Source organism: Brachionichthys hirsutus, chromosome 4 (genome assembly GCF_040956055.1).
Source record: "Brachionichthys hirsutus isolate HB-005 chromosome 4, CSIRO-AGI_Bhir_v1, whole genome shotgun sequence".
Taxonomy (NCBI): domain Eukaryota; kingdom Metazoa; phylum Chordata; class Actinopteri; order Lophiiformes; family Brachionichthyidae; genus Brachionichthys; species Brachionichthys hirsutus.
In genome coordinates, this window is record NC_090900.1 from 14108148 (window position 1) to 14130713 (window position 22566).

Below are 22566 nucleotides of genomic sequence, written 5' to 3' on the forward strand. Positions count from 1 at the left end.
GTGAAAATCTGCTCAAACAGTTATCTGTAATCAGGGTGAATAATTAATCAATCAACTGCTGTTTGCGCACTGCAAATAATGCAGTAGCTAAAACAATAGCATGACAGGAATGCAGCAGCTTGATATGTGGAGTTACGTTCTGAAGACCCTGTCGCTGAATGATTTCGTCGTTAAGTGAGGACCAACTTTTTTTTATAAGGGATCATTTATACTAAACTATAGATCGAGCTCAACTCTCCTGAACGGTTTACTTTCTCCAGGACAGCGAACACAATATTTTACCGTCTGTTTTTTGACATTCTTCTCTATGATTACTGAGGTACACCTTCTTCAGGCTAAATATATTTATTTAAAAAAATAATTTGATTATTTGGAGCATCAATGAAAACCTTTGGAAATAATGAAGTGAATTGTCAGCTTTTTGTCATTGGACTAATGCAAACATCCATTTAGGAGATTGACTGCTCTCTTCAGCAGCCACGATGTTAAGAAAAGAAGCAATACTTTACTTTTTTTGGGGGGGGGGTTACCAGAAAGATGAGAGCCTTAACCTAGTAAAAGTACCATGGCACTTTGTATAAGCTACTTCCAGTCCGAAGGTTCTACAGAGCTCTCGGGTCCCGTGAGCAGAACTCTGTAGAATAAACAGAACCATCTGAATCCTCGGTGAAGCGCTTCGGGTGCTAGCTCTTACAGTGTAGCATGATGCTACTGTAAGTAGGCCTGAGCATTGATCATAAAAGGTGGAGGACAGTCCCCTCCTCGGGCAGCCATCTGTCTGGCCATGTGCTCATTCAGAGAAAACATCAATTCCATATATTCCTCTGGCCACCCCATGTGAAACGCTTGACTTCCTTCACACGCTGGCTGAAAACACAATGGCTATTGGTTGCCTTCACTTGGGCTTATTTGCCAAATCTATCACCCTGTCTTTCAAGTGCATGGCCACCCTAAACCCCGAGCGAGTCACACCTTCCCACACTTGATCCCAGATTGTTACATCCTATGTCTCCTCCCTCTCCTGTCTGCTGATGACACTTAAATATTCATGACATGAACTCGCTTTGCGGGAGCTTCGGTCTTCATCGTGTCTGCCTGCGACTACCTGAAGCCATTTCTAACATGGACTATTGTAAAAGGAAGTAGATGAGGTAGGATTCAGTGAGTCGACGTGCAACATGTCACAACTGGGATTCGAACAATGTATTTCTGTCAACAGAAAAGGAAACACTTTTGCATTTCTTGCTTCTCTTGGCTCTAACCAGCGAGCACAAATGATCATCACAGTGGAGACATGGATTTCATAGTAAAGTCCGTTTGGACAGCAGTGGAATTCCACGTCAGGAAGCGCGTTTGGACGTGCGTCACCTTCGGGGAGTCGTCCGTCTCCTGCGGGTAAATGACAGGGGCTGCTTTCACTTACAAAAACGCCTCGCGCTGCTTTTAGAGAATATTCTGGAATTTAAATTCACTACTTCAAAAAACTGCTGGACCTCCCGGGATAACATGCTGAAAGGGAGCCAGGAGACAATCCATCAAATGATGGAGTGGTAATGGCTAAAGGTTCAGAGCCAGGATCTTTGTTAAAATCTTTCCAAATTATGCAAAGAATTGGTGAGCGTAACAGAAGTGCGGCAAGTCGATACCATCGGTATAAAGACACTGGAATCACAGTGCAGGTGTTCGTAAAAAATAGTACCCAGTACTAGGTCGCTTTTTAAACCTTGGAGACCACAAACGTAACACCGCTTCAAAATGTCCCATTCCTGTCCCGTATATATGTCACTCTTTTTACATGGACGTCCAATTTGCCCTCGTTACCCTCCAATGTAATATCCAATGATAATAGTATTTATTGATACTTTTTTTATAAAATGCACTGTTCCAATGTGCAACAAGAGTTTCAAAAACATTTTATAGGTTGTGGAGAACATAAAATGGTCATTTGTGTAATTTGCAGCATTAGGAGGTGATTTCTTTATTACTGAAATCCAAAGCTCCTTCAGTCAGAAACATCGTAACAGGTCGTTTCACATTCCCACAGAGGAATCCTTATTTAATAGGAGCTGCACAATTCTTGCAACCACTGAAATTGCGAGTTTTAGGGGGAGTTTCTGCTTGAATCTCTTTGCAAGATGTCAGAATAGCTTCCCAGAGCTGCTGTTTGTGTGTGAACTGCCCCCCCCCCCCCCCCCCCCCTCATGGATCTATGTGCTTGAGGATGCTCCAAAGGTTCTCTTTGGGGTTGAGGTCAGGGGGGGATGGTGCCAATGACGCTGAGGTATTACTCGTCATGCATGAAGATGATTTTGTTACGGAAAGACACGGTCCTTCTTTTTTGTAGCGTGGAAGAAACGGCACATACTATTCAGGTCATTTTCACCCCTTCAGGGAAGCGAAAGGGTCCGAGCAGCCCATGATTCCGGGCCAAAGCATGACCCTATCCCTTGCTGACGTCACAGCCCTGCTGTGACACGTTGGAACATAAAAACGCATGATGGCGGTGAAGCATTAAATTATTGCTCATTATGACGGTGGTGTCCGTAAGTGATGGGACACGCCAGCGGAGTACATCGACGATACGTACAATCCTCAACCAGAAGGAAGCTATCAAGAACACAAAGTCATACAGAGGCAGAACTACTAGTTTATGTACGAGTACCTCTAATGGATTCAACTGTTTTCAGTTATTTTGTATGGGAAAAATTGATTTGACTTACGAGCTCGGTCCAGGAACGAGTTCTACTCGAAGGTCAGCGTTTGACTGTATTTGTCTGGCGGAAACCGTCTTTCTCAGCCTTTATCTGCTCGAACCACGTATCCCTTAACAGAACGATGATCACACTGAAAGAGGAGCTTTTCATACCTTCTTTAAGGCATTCAACTATTTCATGCTATTCAGCAGCAAAGAGATCCGTTGCTAAATAATGTGGAGCATCCTTCTTTAGAAGCGTCTCCTGACCTGGACAACTAATTATTGCTGGCTTCAGTCTGAGGCTGGTTTCAGGGTGCTTTCACACTGCAACAAGAGGACTCTGTTCCTTTGGGAGCAAACAGCGACAGTGTGAAAGCACCCTTAGAGATCCAAAGGGCCCTGAGACAATACAATCCATGAGTTTCATTGAAAAACCTAAATGTTTTATCTTTATGACGCTTAAATACAATTTGCATATTAATTTGGAATGTGGCGTAGTCGGGACAAAGTCAGAGTCTGAGCTTCTTTGTTCTTCTTTTTCTGTCTGTTATAATAATTTCAAAGAAATGTACAATTAACCTGAAGCATTTTGCTTCACTGTGTTAACATTGTTGCTCGGTACATTTTTATAGAATTTTAAAGATCTAAATGGTAAATGTTAACATTGCAAAGGGAAGAACGTCCCATCTGTTCGGCATGGTGGCGCAGTGGGTGGCGCTGTTGGCTCACAGCAAGAAGGTTCTGGGCTCGATTAGTTTCTGTGAGGAGTTTGCATGTTCTCCCCGTGACTGCGTGGGTTCTCTGCAGGTTCTCCAGCTTCCTCCCACCACCAAAAACATGTCATTTAGGTGAACTGGTGATGCTAAATTATCTGTCTGTGTGAGGGGCTGTCTGTCTGCGATGAACTGGCGGCTTGTCCAGGGTGTACCCCGCCTCTCACCCGTAGACTGCTGGGCTATGCTCCAGCACGACCCGCCACCCGATTACGGATAAAATGGTCAAGAAAATGGGTTGGACGGACGGACGGATGGAAGGACAGAGGGACGGATGGACTCAACCTTTGAAACAGATTGAAATATTCAACGTTTCTGTGCGACGCTTCTCACGCAGTGAAAGACCGGCATGACAATGATCAACGGCAGCTTAAAACCAGCGCTTCATCTTGAACTCCACCCTCTCTCGGGCTTATTTTCAAAACCCCCGATGGTATGTGCCACTCCTCCACACCCTCACTCACCCTGCTCACCCCCGCAAGGCCCATTAAAGGCTGCATTGTTTCCCAGGGGTCAGCCTAGGTTTCATTCCAAACTAACGCAAACCAGGAAATGCGAGTCGAGCCTTTTAAACCCCCGCCACCGGCAAAGATGAACGACGCTGCCGTTTCCCTCCAGCTGCCGACGCGTCCCGGCAGAGTCCCCGCTCACTAAGCTAGACGTGCATCCCTTTTGCAGGAGAAGATACGTTCATCTGACACTCGAATGCACAGAATCCACTGAGCTCTGAAGGGGAAATGACCCAGAAACCCCCGGCTGGGGATGCTTTTTTTTTGCTGCTTCCTGACATCATCATGCTGTCCTCTGGGAGGCTGCAGTTTAAACATCTGTGAGCCGCATGATGCTGAGAACAGAGATGCACCGAGGCCAAATCTCTTCATTGTGTGCATCCCACACACACACACACACACACACGCACACACACACAAAGGCACATGCATGGTGCAGAGCAGCAGGGCTGAGCTGCTGAAGGGGCTTTCCCTTCAGGTTTTGTTTTTGGGTTTTCCATCACAATCACGCCGGCAGCGGGGGCTGCAGGAATCTGCTGTACTTTTCCGCTCCCACCCACCCCCCGTGTCTCCTCCTCATATCTCTTCCTTTGCTCTCTTAAACTTATCTGTGCTACCCGAGGGTTCTAGCGGGGAGCCCGCCGCTGGCGTGCACGCAGACACACAACCTAACACGCTCAAAGAGGCTAAAGGCACATCGCGACCCTCTCAGACCCGGATCCAGCATTCCAGGCAGCCCACACTGTGATGCTAATCTTGAACATTAAAGTGCATGCAGTTGTAGATTGGGTTCATCCACGAGACAATGGGGACTTGTTGACATTGCTGTTTTCATAATATACACCCGGCCTTAAATCATTAGCATTGAGGAGTAGCACACCAAAGGCTACATATTAATGTTATGCTAATTCTAGCCACATGGAAGGCCATTTTGCTAATGAATGTGGGAAAGGCCTCAGCTGTAGGGTTCTGGCTCAGCCTTTGCCTCGTTTGCATCTTGGAAGATTTGGAAGAGAACTTTCGTGAACAGATTGGATGCTCCTGCGTAAGCGAGTTTCTCCTTTCAACAAAAAAAGAAGGTTTTATTGCTGGTAATCGTCTTTAATCGCACAGATCACAACTTATTATTGTGTAAGGAGAATGTATGATTCCAAAGGTACCGCAATACAATTGAGGTTTAATACCTTTTTGATGAGGAGAAATATTATATATATACACAGCGTATATCTTGCATGCACTGCACCACTTGCTTATTGTGCAGAACGAAATAAAGACGTAGATTAAATGTGTCCTTAATCCACATCCTTCTTTCCTTTGCTTTGAATGAATGAACTTTTTGGTTTTGGACAGCAGAAACTGTGTTTTGTCCTGGACTCCCGTTTAATGCCAGGTCAGCACAAGCGATATGAAGCATGCGATTGTGTGGTTTTTTTTGGCGGGGGGGGGGTGTTCTTAGGGAGCGCAACCCAAGCTGCACCCATCCCTTCTGATCCTGTGGGATGAATCCAAACACGCAGAAATGGCGAGCCGCCTGTTGTCTGATTCGGAGCAGCTAGTGGATGAGAACAACGGTGCCTACAGTGCATCCAGGAGTCCATCTTGTGTGGACGTGTGTTGAAATCGCACCCCGTCCAAAGACAAGAAGGTCTTCGTGATGGGCCTGATGTCTGGTTTGACGAGGCTGGGTCCAGTGAGACGGACACGTTTCAACGAAAGCAGGAAAAAGAAAGAAGCAAGCTGGCTCTTCCGCCTATTTATAGGAACGGAATTATAGATTCTCAAGAGTCCCCAACCCCCCCGGGGCTATTATTGATCTTTGTGTGGCTTCTGCCCCTGCATTTACGTCCACAAGACGTAGCACGCTCTCACTACGCCTTCCTCTCAGGCTTTGCCGCCGACGTCTGAAATAATGCTTTGCGTTTCCATCGTGAATCCAAGCCGAAAGAGAAGGGCTTCCAGCAGAGGGTGGGTGGTGCAGTGGCTTCAAGTAGGAGAAATGAGGAGTAACCCCCCCCAGCCAACATGGCTGCTGGCTAAAGGATTAACATGAGGGGGAGGGGATGAATACAGTAAAATGGTTCCTCCACATGCTACCCTGAAGACCCCACAGGAATATAGCCAATGAAGGACAAGATACTTGACACATTTTAGTAGTACACGAGGTCCTCGGGTACTTTGCTACTAAATATTTCAACACACTGTACAAGCAACAATTACACTGAGCTAAAGGCTTATTATGGGAGGCAGGTGTGGTTCGGCGAGTCACTTTGTTCCCACACAGAAAGGGACACAATTCTACCATACAGGTGAAGCGAAGGAGGGAGTGTGGGTGGGTGTGGGTGTGGGTGTGCGTGTGCGTGTGCGTGTGTGTGTGTGCGCGCACGCTCGCTCAAAGTGGGAAGGTTATTATAGTGCACCATTTAAAAGCATTCACAGGAACCAAGTCAATCAGAATCAGAGTACATTGATAATCCCAAAGGGACATTATATATAACTGAAGCATTGACACTTTGAGTGAAGCTGACATCTGGGGGGGGGGGGGGGTGCTGTTTACATGAAACAACTAACCCATAATATATATATATATAAACATGAATGTTACGTTTGTGGCTTGCGGTGACAATCCAATGCAGAACAAAGCTGCTGATGGTGATTGATCATACGGTGGCCACATAGCACAGATCAATAAAAAGGTGGCCCAAAGTGCAATTCACCGCCGCAGCGAAAGACGTCATAACGCACACAAACAAAACAGTTGGAGGCATCGCCCGTGGAGGACGCGTCTCCAACCAGCAGGTCCATGTGCACCAGAGCCGTGGACATTTAAAAACAGCAACGCTCTGGCTTCCTTGAACTGCACACAAACAGATTTTCATCTGTTCCAAATCCTCTTGTTTCATTTGCTAGAATCAAAATGACTAAAAATACATAAATGTCTCAAGTCACCAGAAAGCAGTTAAAATAAATGTAAATGTCATTCGGTTCCATAAGAGACAAGGCACACTTACCTTCCCATGCATCCATTTCATGCTTCTCCCAGTCTGCCTGGAGCCCATTAACGCCGGACTGGAATAAAGGAAAGTCACCAGGCCTGCTCCATGACACTTTTGTCTCTGTCCTCTCTGCCAGCAGGCAGCAACCTCCTTCCTCCACAGCCTCCCCTCTCTGGCGACAGCCAGAGCAGAGCAGAGCAGATCAGCCGCCACTGGTCACTTTACTGCCTGGTCACATGACCGCAGAGTTCAAGCCCTGAGGTCACGGCCTGCCTAGAGGTCCAATGACAGCCAGGGGTTATCTGAGTGGAACTGATAGGCCTGTTTTCGCCGCCGCTCAACAATGCTGCTCCCCATACCAGCCCTCCTCCGAATTAGCCTTCCATTCCCTCAGCCATGCCTCTGGCACTTCTGAGGCGGGCCGGGCTGCGTGTCCAAGCACAAACAGCTCCATGCTGACAAAACACTCAGATATGAACTAATTAAAGCACTTAGTGGACCCAAGGCAAGGCAGCGTGGGCTCAGGTTCCACGCCTTGCTTGGTTACTTACTCAGCACAATGGAAAGCTGCTGATCAATAAGAATTAATCTATAAATTGGAGGATGTTTGAGTTATTTTGTTGAAGTATGAATTCCTGCACCAAAAATTACAATAAAAATGCCAAAATGTGTCAAAAGACTTTCAGGCACTGAATTCTAATAATATAAGAAAGTATATATAAATTAACTTGATCAGGAAACTCCTGATTCGACACCATATTTCACTCAGTCTTTTGAAGTCAAGGCCGATTTAGGCCAATTTACTGACCCCAAAGCCAGTTCTGTGTCCACGCATCCCCATACAGGGGTTAGATTCTGGTCGGCAGGTCGGTGTGCTTTGTGTGTACAGTTTGTGTGTACAGTTTGTGTGTACTGCTTCCTGTTGTACTTGTTACTTTGACGTGGGAGATTAGAACCCAGTTAATCAGGGCTTAACGCAACACAAAATTAACCGGCCATTATTATTTGCATGTTAAGCATCCATTCAAGTAATACAGCAATACAATACATAAAGTTACCCCAGTGCATCAATATACTGTACCTCGAGACCAACGAAGTCAGCAGCACAATGAGAAAACCCAAAAGCAGAAATCCTTTACCTGCTTCCCCCCCCTTACACACACACACACACACACACAAAAAAAACCCATCCAATTGGAAAAGCTTAAACGTTCCGACCGGTTTCGTCCTGAAATCTCCCGATTTGCTCACCATCCAGTGAGCTCTCTTCCTTCATCCCCTCTGGCGGCCTGCTAAACTCTACAGGCGGGCCCGGTGCCGTGCACCCAGCAGCCGCTGCTCTTCCTCTTCCTCACAACAAACCTTGGTGGACAAGTTTGTCCTGATCACCGAGCCTGCTCCCCTGCACACCCTCTCTAAAGCTCCACCCAAAGCAGCAGCCCCCCCCCCCCCCCCCCCCCATGTGAATGTTAACCAGGCCAAACGCACATAGAATAAGCTTTTCACATTCAAATGCACAGAGCTGGCTCTTCCGTCACTTAATGCAGGGGTAAAAGGGCGTGTCGCCGTCCCCCAGTTTACTTTACACTAATACCTTAAGAGTCTGCTGCCATATGTCACTTTACCAATGGCAGGGCTTACAGGAGGGGTCTGGCCACGGTGCTACGATTCTAAATGATCACGTGAACATCAATCTGCACATTCCGAACATTTCAACATTCCGCACAGCAGCAGGTACAGAAGAACACGCTGCTGACACGGTTCCAGTGCGGCTGGATGAGCTCGTCTGTCAATGCTAATAGGAAAATCAAACCGCAGGACGAAGTCGCGGGTGCCACATGTCACCCTTGACCTCTGCACCTTCCCTCCCGAGCGGTGAAGATGAAGGACAGAATCAGCCGTGTTGCCTTTAACCTTGAAGTCAACTTGAGCCAGCGTGTGACAAGTGCTCCGCTGATCATCTGCTTTCATGCATTGGGGGGGCTGATGCCGGGGGGGGCCCACAACAGGGGATGGAGGATGTAATGCAGGTACACCCAGCAGACGCTGACAGTACTTATACTACTACATTTTGCATAGGCGCTCACATTTTACACTCACACAATTTTTTCCAATTGGATTCAGTAATTAGCAGTAATTATACATGAAAAACATAAAAAAAACACTGAACAATGCCATATTCTGGCATTTGTGGAAAGTATCAGAGCTGAAATGTCAATAGCATTTCCTAAATGTCTGTGTGGCTGCTGTGATTTCATCAGCTTGTATCTTATTCATGAATGAATGCATCAATCTTATTCGTTTGTCAGGCAGTTTAACCGTTATAAAACATTTCTAGTTCAAAGCCCATATTCAGTGGTGACAAATATTCCTAGTGTCAACTATAAAAAAAAAAACACACCATAAATGAGATCCCTTTCGTCATGAAGCACAGCCTGTTAGAGGTAATAACTCTCCACAACACCAGGTGGCGCTAGTCTGTAGTCAGCAACCAGAAGCAAAACCAGAAGAAAGCATTTTTATGCAAAAGAAGTGATTTCTAACCTTTTACACAGACGCACTCAACAAATTCACTTATTTTATTCGACATTGCTTTGTGTCCAAACTTCTGATTGATGCTGAATGTGCTCATTTTTTGGGGGTAAAAAAAAAAACAATTAAAAGAAAAAAAGATTTTTAAAGTCTTCAAACAGCTTAAAAAATAATCTAATACTACTTGCATTAAAATATTCATTGTGGCGGTTTAACGTTAATTATGGACAGCTTCTCAAAATACAAGTGACATTTATACAGGATGAAAATGTCTTAAACTGAGCCGTTGTCAAACTTCACAGAAGACTTTAAAAAAAAAGTAATAAACTCCAAACATATACTTTGATTCAGAAATGAAAACGGAACTCAAAGGGAAAACGCACCCTGAACTTATCCTGAGCGTTCCTGATCCGGTGCGTTTCTGTATTCCGATTTTTCCTGACAGGCATGCCGTGGGCAGCCCTTTTAAAGAAACCGCAGCTGTTATCTGAAATGTTTATTTGATTCATTGTCAGCTCAAACGAGCTGCTCACTGGTGTGTTCTTTGCAACAAAAGGCCATTTCTTTTGTTTAAGCCCCCCCATCCCCCTCTGCACACCATCACACGCTGGAGCTCTCCTCAGACAAAGAGCTGCAGGAAAACACATGGAATGAGCCACACGGTTCTTGTTCTCATTAAAATGTACAAAGATAACGAGCAAATCGCAAAACCAACCCGTTTCTAGAGTATGAAATTAGAGCAGGCGTTTCTCTTGAAAGAGCTTCACGATCTCTCCAGGTCTTCCTGCCTGCGCTGGAGTCAGGCAGATGCTCCAGATCCAGATTTTGCCTTATTTAACAGGTAGGTAGAGGCAGGAAGTTCTCTTTTCTCCCACTCAGCGACCTGAAGTCAGCTGACTCAAACTCAGCCTTCAAAAAGGGCCTGAATGAAGAGAGAGCCACAACTCACAGGAAACAGTGTTTCTGCTGCTGGTGACGGACACCCCCCCCCCACACACACACGGGGATGTTCCTTTTCTCTCCATGCCATTTCATTTTGCACTGATAATGCGTCGCCGTGCTCCTAGGGTGGAGTTGGGAAGCCCCGCCTCCTGCCGTTGGTGTGTTCATGCACTTTGATGTCGTAATGTGGAAACCGCATGGATGCTACAAAGACGATGTGTTGCATCTTTATTGCTCGGAGTGTTTGAACAACATGCCGACGGCTGTTTGAAGTTTCAAGTGTGAATTTTACCACTTGTCACATCTTTTAATGTATCGCAGCGCATGCATGCAATATAAATACTGCATTGAAAACTATATTTTTTAATTGTCAATTAGGCCAATTAGAATCATGTTTAAGAGGTGCACAACATGAAAGTGAAACAATGCCTTAATTTAAAAAAAGAAAAAGACGTTTTCTCTGAAATGTCCTAACATGTTTAGCTGCCTCGGTTCTCTGATGAGACGCCCCAGGCTGCTGCCGCTGGCGATCGTGGCTGGAAGGAGCCGACCTCGCCGGTTTAGGCCGGTTCACTGCTGCAGATTAGCTTTACAATGGTCCGCCTCACATCCCGGGATGCATCCGCATGAGAGCCCCGGCGAGCAGCCGGTCAATGCAGCCGTTCCAAAGGGCATATGAACCAGATGTGTCCCGGTCACCACGTTGGAATTAACGGCCACTAAAACCACAACTCACACGAGAGTTCCTCAAAAGCCATTTATCGTGTTTTTACTGGCTCTAGTGAAAGAACAGAAATCCCTACTCTTCTGTTACTGGTCATTTCAGCTTGAAAACCACAAGACTATTAGAATGAAGTTATTCAAGTTGGCCTGTCAGTCAAAGCACATAAGGCGGAGCCAGTTCAGTGATTGGCTGATCCTTTACAGTTTACACAGGCATGCGCAGCAGCACCTGCAGCTAGAATCAGCAGAGCTGCAGAAACACTGCTGAGAGAACGGCCATGACCGGCATGTAAGGAAACGAATTGCTCTTAAAGGATCAAGCTGAGGCCACACCCACTAGCTTTGATTGACAGACCAAGTAATTCTGCTGAAAAACAACATCATGAAAGCAAAAGGCCATCAGGAAATTAAAAAAATTACTTTATAAAAACGTTTTTTTTATGTTGTCTTGGAAAATAAATAAAAAGTCATTATTTTTTTTAAAAATGACTGTTAAAATAATCATTGTGAAATATTTAATTATAATAAATTAATAATTAGACATCAAAGAATAAAAATATTTTATATATTAATTTCAAAATGGTATTAATTTCAAAATGGTATTAATTTCAAAATGGTATTAATTTCAAAATGATGTTTTTATTTATTTAATTATGAATCTTTTGGGCTTCATGATAAGACCGTTCTCATGATCCAGTTTCCAAGTTCTTCTTTGCTCGTTGTTCATGCGCTGCACTGCCGAGTGGCGACTAACCGTAAGCAGTAGGCAAAATAGTAATAACTTGTTACACACTCGACGCACGACACAGCCACAAGTCAGGGTGCCAGTGCTGTAAAACCTCCAAATGTGAATGATGGTCTGTGTCTCTGTGCTTCTGCAATGCCAGACGTTCCCACCAGAGGCCAGTGCGAGACAAACATGGAGGCCCTATGAGCAGCCAAAGAGCCACATACGTCAGCAGCCTGAGCCAACTTGTTCGCTCATAAAAAGCAGGCTGATCAAAGCGGAGCGACGTGTGACCTGCGAGGCAGGCGAGCAGCCTTTCTAATCTACAGATGTGGGCCAGGAGCTTTCATGATGGAGTGAGCTGAGGGGGGGGGGGGCTGGGATGGCTCTGTCTCCTAATCGTCTTATGTGCTGCCAAACAACCATCCACCTTTGATGTTTGTCGAGTTTCTGTGAACAGAAGTGGTTTCTCTTGCGGTGCCTGTTCTGGATCAAACTACATGCACATTTTGATCCAGCTCTCAAAAGGCCAAACGCTGAGCATCGTTCTTCGCGGGCTACATTTCTGTAGATGAAGGCCAGCGCCGCACGAAAAGCATTTTTACCTACACGCTTGTGCGTGTAGGTAAAAATTCAAAAGGTTGAAACTCCTCACACAGACCCAACAAATGTAGGCAAGCCCAAACGAGGATCACTAAAATCACGTTGGAGATGAAACCTCACCGCAGAGACACCCCCAGACCGAACTGGAATAAAGACTCGGCAGAAGAGCTGATGGAGGAAATGGTCCACATCAGACCTGTTTTTAACACCGATCGGACTACAAGTACCAAACAGTCCAAAAAAAGTCAGCCCCAAAAACACGGAAGACACATTTGATCGATTGAACTGCAATCAAGAACACTCTGAAAATGTCTTCATTATTTGGGCCTTAATATAAATTCAGTAAATATATTCTCAATGAAGAACATTTTTTGAGAATCAAATGAGATCTGAACAAGGACCCATTTTAGAAGCATTCACACACAACTGTAAGCAAAATGTAGACCATGAAGGGCCATAAATATGCACCACATGAAAGCACGACATAGTATATGAAGCTATTTGGACATAAACACCAATGGGTTTTGTGCTTAGATTATCGATTCAATACTTTTAATGTCTCGCGAGTAATGAAGTCATCTTCATCTTGGATAGTTACAGCTATAATAAGACACAAAGCTGCCATTTCTAAGTGTGTTTAAAAGGACAATGAGACACCAAGACTTCGTCTGCGTCTTTCTGCCGAGTCGGTAATGACAGGTTCGGAGGGTAGCAGGGTGTCTGCGAAGCCCCCCTTCAAGAGAACGTCTGGAGAAGCCTATGAGACCGGAGCCTGTTGTATTACAGTGGAACCCCCCCTCTCTCATCCGACTCCCTCTTGCCTCCATCTTTACGGTGCCCATCTGACGCTGCTCTTTTCCCGTCTTTTGTCTGGCTGTCAGGGCTAAAACAGCTCAATGATGAAACGCAGAGCAGAATTTTCTCTTCAATCGACTTTTGCCGGCTGCGTCTGTGCGGCAACAAATTTGGGAGAGACGCTCGGCAGAATAGCGCGTGACGTTTTGAGTGTATTTCTGGAATAGCCTCAAAGGCAGATTTTCAAAATGGCAGCCACGAGCGATTGTCACCTCGCGTGAAAACGCACGGGAGTCTGAATGTGCCGATGTGTTTTCGATACCTGAGACTAGAAGATTGGCAACCTTCAAGTCCAGCTTTGATGTCCAGACTTCATCCGCAGGTTTGGAGGAAATGTCAGAATATTCGGACTTTTAATGTCACGTTGATAAAAAGCTCTAAGAGGCTGTTTTCTGCACGCGTCACAGTAGAGTCCCAACATTGTTGCCTCATTACACTTTCCCCTCCAATATTCCTCATCCCTGCTTTGTCCATATCTAGCTCATCCCCTACTTCTTTCATCCAACACCCCCCCCCATAAACACACACTCCCACCCCTCTACCTCTTAACACCCCTCCACTCCCGCTCACTCGCTCCTCCTTTTCTGTCCAACCCTCCTCTTCTTGCTCCAGAACTGTCAGATGGCATTAGATCCATTCACGCTCATGGCCGGTAGGAATAACAGCCGTGAACCTCGCCGATCAGCGCCATTCTCCTGCTCCAGTTAGCTCTCGACTCGGCACAGGCTGTTGCACAAATACCGATGTTATTCACGTTGTGCCCCATCACTTATGCAACATGCCCCACTAAAGGGCAAAGTTAGACAGATTCAAATCTCGGTGGAGAAGGTCAGAACACTGAGCAAAGAAAAACGCTTGTATTACATGGTAAGCTCACGCATTATCAGCTCGTCCCGCTGACTCAAGGAGCGACCCACACATTTGCTAAGATCTGGCTCACGTGGATCAAAAACTGATCCACTTCTTATCTGCTTGAGCCACAGGCCGAAAAAAAAAAATGGTTAAATATATCGTGCTCAGCTTATTTCCCATGAAGTTCCAGCCTGAGGCCAAGTTGTGGTTGGTATTAAAAGCCCACTGTGACCAATAAGCTGGAAAATGTGAAGAAGTTTTCATTGAGCAGAGAAACAGAGTAAAGTGATTTTGATACGGTACTCATGCAGATAATTGTTGCTGCTGTCCTGAAGGTACATTATTCCTCTCCACAAGATTTGTCTTTAAGACTTTTCATCATTGAAATAGACAAACAGATTGAATGCGGCTCATGATTGCTTTGGGTGGAACAAACCCGGCCAAGTCGGACTAGGCCAGCATCCCTCAGTGTGAGAAACACAACACAGAAAACCAGATGTGGTCAGTTTGAAGTAAATTTAATTTAAGTACTGTACTTAAGTAAGTTTTTTGATTTTTACTTTTACTCTACTACATTTGGCAAATAAATATAATATTTATTTAAAATGTAGTGGAAACATTTCAAAAAAGGCTCTCGTTACTTCTGCAAAGTGCCTATGATTGTGTTTCAGTAGGTGGCACCAGAACATGGATTGTCAACAGGAAGTGTTGCCGTCTGGCTCAGGCGTGCGATTTCAGGAACTCGCTGTACTGTACTGTACTTACTTTCCTGCCGTGCACTCAACGATGGCTACTGTCACCATCGGGGGTGAAGCGGACACTCCGCTAGAACACCCCCGGCCCGACCTAAAGTCTACTTCATTTAACAGCATCATTGAATTTGCTCAGGGTTCATGCAAACACAGAGCCTGTAGGGTCAGGATGTAGGAAGTAAACTTGAATTGAGATATGTTCAATGTTGGTGGTAAATAAAGCCTGTTTATTTACCGTATGTTTATTTATAGCTGAGCCACTATTGTTTTCTCATTCCGCTGCTATAAAGCGATGAATAATTGCCTTTGATTTCTCAATTATGTTACGCTGTTATGGTGGTGAATTGTTTTATTCACCATTGTTAAAGACCTTTCCCTGGTTTTACTGGTCTTTTAGCCATATTTAGCGTTTTGTTGAACGAGGTTAGCGTTGGGCCGAGTCTGATTGGGATTCACCTGTTGGTGACAAACATCGAAATAAATCTCCATTTTCAGTTTACTTGCATCTTCATTTATGTCTGGAATAGTTAAACCAAGGCGAACTGAACAGGAACAGTCTAATTTACCTGATACATCTTCAGAAGTATTGTTATTTTGTTTATTTATTTAAGATGCAAAATTATCATAATAGATTCACAGTACTTGAAACAATTTACTTTCAGTACTTAAGTACTGATTTGATTTGTCAACTTTCACTTTTATTGGAGTAGTATTTCACTAGTACCGTAGTATCTGTACTTTTACTCAAGTAATAAAGTAATGAGTTAGTATTTCGAGCACCACTGCCTAAAACTAATCGAACCCAGTCGGTGGAGAGATTTCTTGAGCCTGCACAATGTGCATCAACATGCTTCAAGAGAAGGCCTGTGATTGGCTCTCACTTCCCCGTCTTAGCATGTTGGGTGATTGTAGAACAAACTGTTTCATCTAAATTCATCAGAGTAGAAAGGCAAAGTCCTACCGATTGTGACTTTTTTTTTTTTGGTACAGCGGTGATGATGTACAATTTGTGTGATCCACAATAGCAAGATACAAAAAGTAGCTGGTAACATTTAACACCTACCACCAAGAAGAAGAAAATCAATTTAGAATATCTTAATGATGGAGAGATGGCTCGAGTCCATTGAAGTGAAGACATTAAAGCATAGAAGCCATTGCTGCTATGTCCCAATGTTGCTTCTTTAGCTTAAGATGACATGCTATTTCTACAACGCGTGACCTGAACCACCTCAGAATCTTCGATGCATCCTCGTATGCAGGTGTGTTTACAACCGAGAGTTGTCCAATCAGGACGGATTATGTCACTAGGTGTGATCAGCACGGATATCCGTCAACGGCGTTTTACCTTGAGGGTGTTAAAACATAGCAAAGAGGAAATAACCTCATTAAAACAGTCATAAATGTGAAGGGATGTTAATGCTGCACATTCAGTCTGAAGAGAGAACAAAAATATCACTTGGACAAGTAAGCACATAAAGATTAATACACCCATGAGCAAAGTGTAATTTCTCATCAGTCTGTGCTCGACAAGCCCAGCATGGAAGAAAGGCTTAGAGGCTAATGATCAAAGCAGATTAGCCCAAGCTGTGATAGATGCTACGCAAGCCTGCTAATCATCGGAGTGATAACCATGAGTCATCCAGTCGCAGTCAAAAATGTGTTTCAGTGTGTTTCAAATTAAGATTTTGATGGAATGATCTCTGTATCAGTCGCCAATCAAAGGGTCTCTCTTTGACTCCCATTCGCCGCCTCTCTGCACGTTGCAGTAATTCCTCTGTGCTAATGCGCTATGCGTAAGCCTGTGCATAATAAGTGCAGCGATGAAAGGTGGGTGGAGACACTGCGGCTTCAGAGCACCGCTGTAACTGATCTCCAGCTTTTCTGCCCTGTGATTTAGCCTTGAAATGACAGACTTGCTCCTCATTGGCTACGGGTGGAGAGCTAATGATATGCTGTGTGGGCTAACATGACTATTAGCCTGCTCTGAGCAGCAGGAACTGACAGGAAGACAATTCTGTCATTACGCCCTGAGGAGACCTCTAATCAAGGAGGCAGGGACGGCAGGCCAGTCGTACTGGTTTCGGTGAGGAGACAGCGGCAGCTGACTGGATCGGTCTCGCCTCAGCTTTTTGGAAACTCCTCCAGGTTTCAGGTAAAAGGAGTTCCCTTCAGTTTGCGATGACAGAAACCGTGGAGCAACTATTTTCAAAAGATTTGACTGTTTTGTCTTTTAGATGGAAAATAGCAATAAAAGGTTAAAGATTTGACAATTAGTTGCTGCTGCTTAAAAATTAAATGTAAAAGCCAAGGTGTTTTTTTTAAGCCACCCTTCTAAATTTTCTTTTTCTAAGGAAGGGCACAAGATTTAAAATTGTTATTTCACCTCGTTAATGTGAGGTTTGCGCCTGAACCTCAGTACTTAAGTAAGCCACAGGTTTCTGACCCCTGGCCTTAGACCCTCAAAACTCCATAAAACATAAATAAATAAAATGACTAAGTCAAAATGATCTACCACCCACTATAAAAATGCAAAGCATATGTTTATTTATAAATATATTGAGAATTCTCTACATGTACACTATATCTTGGTGTACGTTTCATTTCTGCATGAACCCGTACTGCACAATACCACTCCGTACAACATTTGTCATTCTCTTACTCTGATGACTTGCATTGAATGGAATTAGTCAGGGATACATATTCTGGACGGTAGCTGCTGATGGCAGACTTCCAAATGACCAACACTCATGGAGGAATGGTACTTGGACCAAATAATCCAGTCAAGGAGGTCGCACATTTTCTTGTGTCGGGGTACTTTTCCTCTGTGGTTAAGGCCATGTACACATGTAGCCGGGTATCTCAAAAAAACAAAGCTATTTTTCTACAATTTGGCCAAACATCCGCACAAAACCACAGATTTCTGTCATTAAATGCACAGCAGGCCGAAACACAAGTGTACCCCCACTTTTAATAAAACTTTGATAATATCTGCAATCTGGATGGATCATATCTGGATTAAATTCGGTGGTAAAATAGAGGTCCCCACCTTACATGACTGTGTCCATTTCAATAAACATCAGTCAATTATCAAATAAGACATTGAGTACCAAATTTTGAAGCTCGATTGACTGCAATGTTAATGGAATTTTCAAAGTGATCCCGAATCCAGGATTTCTTCTGGATCATCACCATTACATCACTATAATCTGTTCCTGTTAATATTCCCAACATTCCCAACGCGTTCCTTGTGCAGTAAACCACACTCATCCTAACGTTTAAAGAGATTCAAGCAAACAGTGAGAATTTCTCGGAAGCGCCGCTCAGACTGGTTTAGCAGGATAATTTTTCCTTACAGTGGGCGGAACACAGGAACGCGACAAACCTCCATGCTGTGGCCCAGAACCTGAATCAGTGTTAATCACACATTACGATCAGGCCAGGCACATACCTGCCGGTCTGGGTAGTGGATTGTTATGACATAGGACACTGACAAAAGGCCTGGACCTAACTCGGTGTTTTAAACCAGATCTGCAGACTGAAGTCAGAAAATGGCATCTCGACATTTCAGCAGATACAGGTATCTCAAGCTGCAAATAAATGACGTTTGACACTATAATGTCAAAAGACATTTGACATTTGAGCTTTATGCAGATGTCTTCCAACATCCGCATAGAGCTCCACAGAGTCGGTGCTCTGGGAGCCCAGTCTGGTTAAATGTGTCACTGTGATAATTATTGGACTCAGAGTACAGGTAGCTCCACTTGCTTTCATCATACATGTGATCAATAGAAATGGAATGTCAAGGCACATTTCAGCAGTGGGGGTCTGTCTGGCAGGTGATGTTATGTCTATGTGGCAAGGCATGTTCCCAAACATGCTGGGGCCTGTGCTGCAGGGAGGAACCGGAATGGGTACTGAACCCAAAGCAGTGTGGTGCAGGCAGACCGCTGCAGGTAGGTTCCAGAGCTCATTCACAACAATCTTTAACTTTTTATTTTACCAATATCTGATTGTTTGTCAAGTTAACTCTTGAGTTTATTTGTTGAATCACTTTAATATTCACTTATTAATTTGTGTTAAGTTATAGTTATTTTTTGCTTTGATTACGTTAAGTGCTAATTTCTCTAAGTTGGTTTATTTTGGCTTGATTGTGTCATGCCTCCCTCGTGTTAATTGAGTTACTCCATCCCTATTTAAGAAGCCTCTGTTCTGTGTCAGAGAGGCTTTTGTTGGGCCCAAATCTTTGTTATGTATTATTTGAATTCATTTTTGACTTGTTTGCTCATTTGATAATTATTCTTACAATTCATTAAATTAGAAAATTACTCACCTTTCCAAACACCTTTGTCCTTGCCTTTTTGAATGGTCCATGTTAACACTGTTATGTTCATTACTTTTTATCAGATTTGGAGTTATGCTGCGACGCAGAGTGACATGTCTCTACTACAACCAGAGATGGGAACGCGTGCGGCGTGATGTCACTTCCTGTGGTTGAATGCTGGCAAAACAGGGACTCGGACAGCAAAAAAAACCCTGCTCGGGACATCCCCACTTCTAACCAAGCATGAAATACATGGATCCCCATCCCCAGGTATTTTTTTTTTATTGAAAAAGAGACACAGCCAGGAAGAAGCGGTTTCACTCTACATCCACTCTTAACTGCAATTATTGTTAATTATGTATCTGAAAGCATAAAAAAATGGATCATACTCTGGAGGCTACAGTAGTCATAATTGTACTTATTGCTAAATAAATAAATGTGCAACATGTAAAACGCCACTTCAGACCTCCATGCGGCTAATCGTGAAATCACGATCTCACTTCACACGCAATCGTTTCTGAACATCGTCTGCGACTTCTGTCTGCAAAGGTTACTTCAACAAAGGTCTGATTACTTCTCCCTCCCATTTCCTGAAATGCTTCTAATGTTGTCAGGTGTAATTGGATTGCAATACGTATTTCTGGAATTTGGGCGGATTGTCCGTGTAAAATACCGACACCAGTGTTTTTACGTTCAACACAATGCTGCATGAACCCGACCCTCAGAACATTCTCATTATACACAGGCCATGTGTAAATATGTCACAGTAGAACATAGATGTGTTCTTGTACACAACGGTCAGATTGATCTAAAGACTACACAACCTTTGCTCTCTCATCAGCAGCTTTGTGAAATGCTCCTGACATCCTCACACCGAACGCCAAGAGCAAGGCGGCCTTACGAGGCAGAAACGGTGACATCACCCCAACAGCAACTAAACAAAATAGGCCACAGCTGTTGGCTTCTTTAGGCTACAAATTAGACTCAATATGTCGCTCAGCATCACATCACAAGGAGGTCCTGCAGAAATAAGCACCGAGCCATCATCTCTGTTGGCCTGGGCTGTCGCTACTTATCTCTGCTTGCTTATTCCCCCTGCTCCGTTTGCGGACTCAGATACAGAGCTCATGCTAATTTGCACTAGATGAGGACAACGATGGGTAGATGATGGTGACTTGATGAATTATGGAGGGATTTAAATAATAAATGGATGCTTTTTAACCAGGCACGTCTTGAAAGAAGGGAGCACTCGATGAAATGGGTGGGACACCGTGGACTTGCGACATGAATTCTACCTTACCGGCTCCATCATCACAGCATCAACTGAATTATTCTGAAGGATCAAACAGGCTTTGTACAAAATAGACAGACAAGACAATTTAAGGAGAACAGTGCAAGTGATGAGTCATATTATAACTGAACATATTAGTGCAATGTTGGTCAGCCTAGATGCCGAAAAGGCTTTCGACTCGGTGGGCTGGGAATAGCCACAGTCTGCCCCAGGGCAGCTGTGGATAGTAGCTTAACACCACCAAGTATGGTGTGAATGAATAATGCACAATGTGAAGCGTCTTTGGGTGCCTAGAAAAAGCGCGATATAAAATCAAGCATTATTATTATTATTATTATTATAACTAGCGCTATAGGGTGCCCGCAATATTTGGCTTTAAAGATTGTTTTATTGAATGCATTAAAGCTTTATATCTCTATCAGACAGCCAGAATCAGGGTCAATGGATACCAGGGTTGCCCCCCCTCCCCTTGCATTATTTATTGAACCTTTGGCTCAAGCAATTAGGGAAGAATTTGAGATAAAGGGGATTATGATCAGAGGAGGAGAACATAAGATGGGTATGTTTGCAGACGATGTCCTGCTTTTTACTCCAAACCCTGTCTCAAGCATCCCTAAATTGATCCAGCCATCCATTCATCCATCTATCTATCTTCCACCGCTTATCTGGGGCGCAGGCAACAATCTCAGCAGCGACTTCCAGACTTCCCTCTCCCCATCACCTCCTCCAGCTCTTCGAGGGGGATCCAGAGGCATTCCCAGGCCAGCCGAGAGACAGTCTATCAGTCTATCCAGCATGTCTTGGGTCTTCCCCGAGGCCTCGTCCTCGTCCTCGTCAATGTTGCTTCAGAGCAACATTGATGTCGTTGCTAAAACGTATTATTCATATTCTGGATATAACTTCAACATTCAAAATACTCAAGTCTGTGAATTTAATTTTATACCGCATCCAAGTATTAAAAGGAAATATAATTTTAATTGGGATTCTGCCGCAATTAAATATTTAGGAATAAAACTAACGGAAGACATGTCAAAACGTTTTGAAAGCAATTATGACCCTGTTAAAGAAATAAGATGCGACGTTGCTAGATGGCTTCCTATAGATAAGAGTAACATAATAGAAATAATTAAAAAGGAATGTACAGATTCTCCATCTCTTCCAGTCACTGCCTCTGGAAGTTCCTCCAAAGCAATTTGAGGAATGGAACAACAGCAGACCTCGGATACGATTCAGGACATTGTCCCCTGTTGGACAGATATTCTGAGATGTCCCGGTGTGCTGAGACAACCCCAGTAGCTTGCCTGCTGGAACCGAGACCCAGGTTCGAGATTTCACTCATCATCTGGGTCCCCAGGGGCATCTTCCCCGCCAACAGCTCCAGAGCCTCTGAAGAGCCCTGAGACGGGAACGTCGGAAGTGACGGGGTCACCCCGGTAACTTTGCCGCTCACCCACGCATTACCAATGCCGGCCCCGTCCGGACATGAAACTCTCGAGCTGCAGCTCTCAAAGTGAAGGGCAAAGAGCCGAGGAAGACAAACGGAGACAACGTCATGAAAGTACAGCGCCACCTCCATATCTGCTCAGGAAATGTGAGTCTCTTATGTCTTCAACTCCATCCTGCTGATTTAGCAACAAATAGAGCTTTTGTTGAATGCGTTTCGCCTCACCTGCAGAATAAAACTCATTTGAATTCATTTCCGCAAAGAGATTAAATAATTTAAAGCAACCTAATTTGAATCAGAGCTCGGCTGCAGCAAGACCCGCGACCCGGTAACGGACAAAGCGGTTCCGAAGATGAATGAAAAACACAAAAGCAAGTTCCCTACATACAGACCAATACATACATTTACATGAAGTACCATCCTGATTTTCTTCCATACATGTTAACATATTTATTTTCGCCCATGCGAGGGAAATCGTTATGAGGCTTTTCGGCGTTGCCAACATGAGGTGAAATAGCATTCGTTTAGCAGGAGTTTGTGCGCGTTTCATCGCA

The 22566-nt window shown here is 44.3% G+C and overlaps 1 protein-coding gene across 1 annotated transcript in view; it reads right to left on the reverse strand.

The window, feature by feature from the left end:
* The window catches only part of LOC137893175 (nuclear receptor subfamily 6 group A member 1-A-like), a 69253-nt gene that overhangs the window by 14820 nt on the left and 31867 nt on the right, over nucleotides 1-22566 (reverse strand). Inside the window, exon 3 of the mRNA XM_068738621.1 lies at nucleotides 8360-8383. Coding sequence (XP_068594722.1) covers nucleotides 8360-8383 — 24 coding nt within the window. The remainder of the gene's footprint in view (nucleotides 1-8359; nucleotides 8384-22566) is intronic.